The sequence below is a fragment of the Papaver somniferum genome, chromosome 6 (genome assembly GCF_003573695.1).
Source record: "Papaver somniferum cultivar HN1 chromosome 6, ASM357369v1, whole genome shotgun sequence".
In the NCBI taxonomy this organism is placed as follows: Eukaryota; Viridiplantae; Streptophyta; class Magnoliopsida; order Ranunculales; family Papaveraceae; genus Papaver; species Papaver somniferum.
In genome coordinates this window covers 94,563,763-94,570,471 of record NC_039363.1, presented here as the reverse complement: position 1 = coordinate 94,570,471, position 6,709 = coordinate 94,563,763, and the positions used below count along the sequence as shown (strand labels likewise).

At 38.3% G+C, this 6,709-nt stretch overlaps 1 protein-coding gene across 1 annotated transcript; it reads right to left on the bottom strand.

The window, feature by feature from the left end:
- Window positions 1-2,995: 2,995 nt before the first annotated feature.
- On the bottom strand, window positions 2,996-6,480 carry LOC113288458 (receptor protein-tyrosine kinase CEPR1-like). Its single transcript, XM_026537499.1, has 2 exons — window positions 3,688-6,480; window positions 2,996-3,599 (listed from the first exon to the last, which is right to left on the bottom strand). Exons 1-2 carry the CDS (start codon window positions 6,173-6,175, stop codon window positions 3,217-3,219), a joined length of 2,871 nt encoding a protein of 956 aa, XP_026393284.1. The 5' UTR covers window positions 6,176-6,480; the 3' UTR covers window positions 2,996-3,216.
- Between the last annotated feature and the right edge of the window lie 229 nt (window positions 6,481-6,709).

Sequence of the window (6,709 nt, the reverse complement as noted above, 5' to 3'; positions counted from 1 at the left end):
GGTAAAAACTCCATGACATCAATGATTTCTCTTGCACATTCCTTTGGTGGATACTTCTTTTTTCCATCCTTCTTGTCCTCCTCGACCACTGCTTTACCTTTATCAAGAGCAGAACCACTAGAAGTGCCAACTTCAGTAACAACTACACCTTGATTTCCTCCACCTTCATTTATTCCAGTTTCATTTTCTCAAGTAACAACAACACCATCATTTCCTCCACCTTCATTTCCTCCAATAACAGCAACACCATCATTTCCTCCACCTTCATTTCCTACAGTCTCACCTCCACCTTCATTTCCTACAGTCTCACCTCCACTAATAGCAAGTACACCTTCACTTACTCCACCAACTCCAAGTTCACTTGTATTCCTTGCGTTTGCACCCACTGGTTTTACGTGACGGGGTTGAGGAGTGGGCTCACTAGAAGGTGTTACTTCTACTGATCTTCTATTCCTCTTTTCTTCTTTTCTGTTCAAAGACTTACCAGACCAAAATGCAAAAGAAGATAAGTCACAACGGCTGGGAAATCTAAGCAAAACCTAGCCGAAAAAATAAACACGGCTAGGATGTGTACAAAGTTCCAGACGAAAACATAATTACAGATGGGATTATTATCAATGGACCAAGACGTAATTGAAAAACGTCTAGGATAAATAGAAAATCCCAGCCCCAATAAGCATAATGAATGGGAAATTGATTTATCGACCAAGCCGTAAAAACAATAACGGCTGAGATTTTTTTCTTCTCATTGCTTACTCATATTACGGATAGGAATACCTAGCCGTCTAATAAAATCGACTAGGTAACTAATATTTACGGTTTGGAAAACCAATTACGGACAGAAAAAACTAGACGTAACCACTACCGCTGAAACATGCATTTGAACACAAAGACATATACGGCTAGGAAAGTCCCAACCGTGATTAAGTCTTTGCGGATGAGAATATTCTATGTCATACGCATCGACTACATTACGATTGGGTATTCAACAATTTTCCATCAGTGAGAATGAAAACAGCTGGGAGTTCTTAGATATCCAACCGTGATAAATATAAACGACTGGGAAACCAACATATCCCAACCGTGATACATATTTACGGCTGGGAATCAAAGAACTCCTAGCCGTAATCAAATTCTGAAACTGTTTTTTCAGACCTAAATTTTTTGGAAACCAACTGAATAATTAATAAAATGCTTAAACAAAGAGTGAGTATTTCAATTCATACCTTATTGCTGTCATCTCAGGAGTCTGGGAGGCTGGTGCATCTCCTTCATTAAATTCCTCTTCATCTTCGCTTACCACTTCTTTAGTTGAAGTTGGTTTCTCTGCTTCAATAGGAGGTTGATTCGACGGAGACTGACCTAATTTTTCCTTTTCTTTCATGCTTTTATACTAGGAGTTTAATCGACGACAATTTTTTTTGGAATCGACGATTAATCGTTGATTAAACGAAGAAAATGGAAGAAGAAGAAGAAAAAAGAAGAAAAAGAGAAGAAGAGGGACAGAGAAAGAAGAAGAAGGAAATGAATGGGGTTCAATTTTCTTTCTTTTTATTCATTTCAGTTTTTTTTTAATTTAATAATTTTTTTGTTTTTTTTGTTTTTTGGATTAGATTAATCAGTTAATGGAAGGGTAGAAATGTCTTAAATGAAAATGAATGAGGATGTTTTTGAACTTTCACACAAATCTGATCTCCCTCTATACCATTTAGTCTCCACATAGCATTTTATGCCCCAAAGTCACACCCCTCGAAACCCTAATAATAGGATTCTTTTAAATCACTACTGGATCCTTGTATAATCTATGTCTAATTGTCTTTCTAGATCATTTTTATTTTTTGTGAAACTAAGGGTTCAAATGTAATTCACTAGTTTTTTTCTCCTGTAAGCAGAGGTAAATTCACTAGTTAGAAGTATTATGTTATGATATCGTGCCTTCCAGTAACTCAAATCGAAAAAATATTTTTTCAATTCAGAAAAAAAAAGGCATCCAGACGTTCTTAGGCTCTCCTTGAATTGTTCAATGCAGAGCTAGGTAAGTCTTTCGACTAAGTTAATTATTCTTAATTATGCTTTTTTAGTATTAGTGGTACAAATCATCATTAACCCAAGCAGTAAATCCAAATGCTTTGAACAATAACACATTTTTCTCGCTTAACAAAACACTAACTCTAATAAACAAAACAGTTTCTTTACTCGCAAGTGGATCAGTTCATGGCACACTACTAATGGTCTTTTTTCCCCTCTCCTTCCCATCACATCTCTTGTTTCATCAAAACAATAAGCACCCACAAAGAACTAACAAAAAAGCAAAAGACCAAATAAAATTATTCGACATTCAATTGGATATGGGGTCCTATGGGGAGCGGAGACAGAGATGCTCTAGCTCATCAACTCAATGAATGCCTACCGCAGCATATGCTTCCAGCATTCATATCTTGTACGGCATTCATGATCCACTGAGTTCATGGTAACACAAGTTCTTCCAAAGCTGACGTTCTTGGCGTATTTGCTCTTCAATTGCTAACACCGAATTTCAACAATAGTTTGGGAATCAGTTTGCCCATACCCAAACACAGGCTCCACCTGTTTGGCGTATTTGTAAAAATTTACGTCGGCTTGCTTTAAATAGGTTTCAAAGGGTGCATAAATTCGTGATAAACTCAAGTTGCAAGCTACAACCTTGCAAACTGCAACATTCAAGCACACGTACCATGCATAACCTTTGCGCAACTCATATATGCTTCTTCATTATGTGTGGGCCAAAGCCTAGAGAATCGACCTAACTTTTAAAGCTTCAAAAATAATAATCAAGAAGAAGAAGAACCCACTTCTTTTGAATGCAAGTGACAACCTTCCACTCCTTCCAAATTCCACTTCCTTTTTTCCCTTTTGATCACTAGGAAGAAGGATTCTCAAAAGCAAGAGAATGATTTTTTTCTTTTCTTCTTTTTAAGTCTGTGATTGAAATATATATATATATAGATGCTATGCGTTACTCTAAAGCAGTATAATATATACTCAAACAAATTCCATCATATCCTTGCAAGGATAGAAAAAAGTCGACAATGCAGAATCTCCCCCTTAATAACTAAATGTTATTAGTACTCTAAATATATATAGATATACACTTTCTTTAACTGTTCAGTAGGCCTAATGTAAGTTCTATTACAACCACTTCCCAAACCACAGCTGAACTAATCTCCTACATACCTATTACAAATCAATTCTAATGACTTGTGATTGATCCTTAATCTTGTTAAACGATTTGCACGTGTCGAACTTACACGGGTCCGCTTCGATCAGCAACTGGACGACTTCGTTCATAGTGGGTCGATGAGTGGGAGCTTTACAAGTGCAACGGATTGCTATTCGCAACACTTTAATCATTTCGTCTCTGAATACGCCTTGCAATCTTTTGTCTAAGACTTCTACTGCACCTTCTTTGGTTTCTACTTTGCAAGAAACCCAATAGATGATATTCTTGCTTTCGCCGAATTCTGTTTCTACCGGTTTCTTCCCGGTAATGAGCTCCATTAGTACCACTCCGAAGCTGTACACGTCACATTTCGTTGTTGCCCTCGATGCGTAAGAGTATTCTGTCAGTAACAAAAAAATCTCGATCAGTAATTAATAAAAAACAATTAAATTGGATTAAAAAAATGAACTAAAAAGAATTTGAATTACCTGGAGCCATGTATCCGTAAGTCCCTGCAATAGACGTAGTTGTAGAGTCCATTCCTTTAGTTTGCAACACTTTTGCAACACCAAAATCTGCGACTTTAGGTTGATAATCCGCGTTAAGCAAGATGTTTGTCGACTTGATATCCCTATGAATGATTGGAGGCAACAGATCATGATGGAGATAAGCAAGGCCTTGCGCAACTCCAAGAGCGATCTTGTGTCGAATTGGCCAGTCCAGAAGGTTCCTTCCTCTGTGAAGGGAATCCCATAGATTTCCGTTTGGCATGTACTCATACACTAAAAGATTCAAATCCGAACTCGAAAAGTAGCTATAAAGTTTCACTATGTTCTTGTGTCTAATGCTACCAAGTGTCTGAACTTCAGTCTTGAGCTCTTTGTCTACAGACAATTGATCCTCCAGAGACGGGTCTTTAGTTTTTCGAGTCCAAAGTTTCTTGACAGCAACAGTGTGTCCGCTCTTCAACTCGATCTTGAAAACTGTTCCAGATCCTCCGTGCCCCACGATATTCTTGTCAACTAAAGCTTCAACAATTTCGCGCTGATCGAACGTAATCTTATGGAAACTTTGCACTTCATATGAGAATGATGATGTGGTTATGAATTCATCCTGTTCAAGCGTCGATCTGTCTTTGCTGAACCGACGTTGTATGAGCAGCGCGAGGCCAATGATCACGACTACCACAGAAGTCGCAATCACCCAGATGTGGCTTGCCTTTCTTTTGCTGCTGCTGGAAAGTTGTTGACAGACAGGGAAAAGAGTTGACACTGATGTGTTAACATAAACACATAAACCTGGATTACCTATTAGACTTTCTGCTAATCCACCTCTAATCAAAGATAAAGGGACAGGACCTGAAAGATTGTTGTTTGAGAAATTTATTGAATTCGGAAGCAATTCACAAATGCTTTCAGGGATGTTTCCGGTTAACTGGTTGCTCGAGAGATCGAGCACGTTAAGATATTTCAAGGATGAAAGAGTTGTTGGGATGGATGAATTCAGCTTGTTTCCTTGCAACATCAGTAAATTTAGTTTCCTTAAGTTTCCTATTTCTACAGGAATAGGACCAGAAATGAGATTACTACTAAGATCAATCTTAACTAGATTACCAGCCTGAGAGATTTCTGGCGGTAAAGTGCCCGAAAGCCTGTTTTTCTGAAGGAAAAGTTCTGATAAATTCTTAGCATTTGCAATTGAATTCGGTATTGAACCGTCGAGGTTATTGAAAGATAAATCAATGATAGAAGCATGTGGAAGAGCAAGTAAACCTGGAGGGATTGAGCCTTGTAAATGGTTATAACTAACTCTAAATCGAAGAAGAGATTCGCATTTCGCGTAACTCTCTGGCAATTCACCAGTGAAAAGATTCTGCAATACCAGCAAGTACTTGAGCTTACCTCCCTTGCAAATATTTGGTGGCAGTTCCCCGGTCAGACGGTTTTCCGACAAGTCCAAAACAAGCATTTCTGATGATGCACCAAGATTTTTCGGCACTTCACCGGTCAGAAAGTTGTCATAGAGTGACAGCATAGTTAAAGCTTTCGAGTCTCCGATTGCACTCGGAATTCCTCCACTTAAACTGTTGTTATACAGCTGCACTACTTGAAGTTTCGGGAGCTTGCATATCGATTCTGGAATCTTTCCAGTCAATTGGTTTACTGAAAGATCCAAATCAATAAGCTCTGTCAGATTTCCAAGCTCTTCAGGTATTTCGCCGCTGAGATGTTGGTTGTAGTACAGCTCCAGTTGTCGTAATTTCTTCAGCTTCCCGAGTTCTGCAGGAATCGGACCGGAAAGCAGGTTTCCAGACAACTCGAGATCGACCAGTTCAATCATGTTTCCAATTGATTTTGGGATCGGACCTTGAAGCATACACGTCGATAAAACCATAACTCGAAGTTTTGATAGTCTAGAAATCTCCTCAGAGAGTTGCCAGTAATTGAAATTACTGTTCTCATTGAAATTCAAAACTTCAAGATTAGTTAAGTTGGTTATAGACGCCGGGAACACACCACTGAAAAGATTATACGACAAGTCAAGTATCCGTAGAAGCTTCATAGATGAAAAGTCCGGCAGAGTTCCAGTTAGACCCAATGAAGTCATATTGAGCTCTTCTAGTAGAGTGCAGTTGTTGATACCAGCTGGGAAATTTCCATTTATATTGGTGGCATGACCGATCCGTAGACTACGTAATTCAGGTAGATACGAGCATACGTCACCGGGAAAGTTTCCTGACACAGACCATCCAGAAAGGTCCATGTCTATAACGTACCCACGACTATCACAACCGATACCGGTGTAATTGCAGTAAGAATTTCCGGTTGCGTTCCAACTTGAAAAAGGAATACCTCTGAGAGATTGTTTCATGAGAGTGAAGAAATGAGTTTGGTCGTCAGTGTTTGCTTGGAAGGATAAGTTGGTGAAGAGTGAAAGAAATAAGAAGAGAAGGAATGAAATTATTTGGGTGCCCATTGCAAATGACTCGAGGAGGAGTATGTGTAAATAGAGGTGGTGGTGGTGGTGGTGTTATGGGATTATGGTGGTTGTAAGAATAGAAGTGGAAGTGAGGAAGGAATGAAGCTTATAAGTGGCATGATGAAGGAATCAATTGTTGCAGTAGTACACTACAGTGGTGATAAGAAAAGGAGATGCATGGAAGATAGAAAAGGAAGTATGTGTGTTTAAGAGATATACATACACACAGAGATGGAAAAGGAGGAGGAGGAGGATGATATTCACATAATCTTTGCATAAAGATGCTAGCTTTTAAGTTTATACCCACTATCTTTAAGGAGGGGGAATAACATCAATTTTTTTTTTTATAGTTATAGGTACAGACTTTTCTCAGATTAGATTAGATGTTTGCATATATCTTAACAAAACGTATAATTCTCTCTAATTTGTTAATATCTCTACATGTACTGTACGGTTTATACGTTTATTTTTTTTGATGGAATATGGTTTATAGTTTATACATATCGAGGTTGGCCATTTGGATATTGAAGT

Bases quoted from the DNA above. Each gene is read 5' to 3' on its own strand.
- LOC113288458 (XM_026537499.1), bottom strand. From the start codon at position 6,175: ATGGGCACCCAAATAATTTCATTCCTTCTCTTCTTATTTCTTTCACTC. The intron at 3,600-3,687 runs GTAATTCAAATT...TGTTACTGACAG, and splicing joins TTACGGATACATGGCTCCAG to AATACTCTTACGCATCGAGG.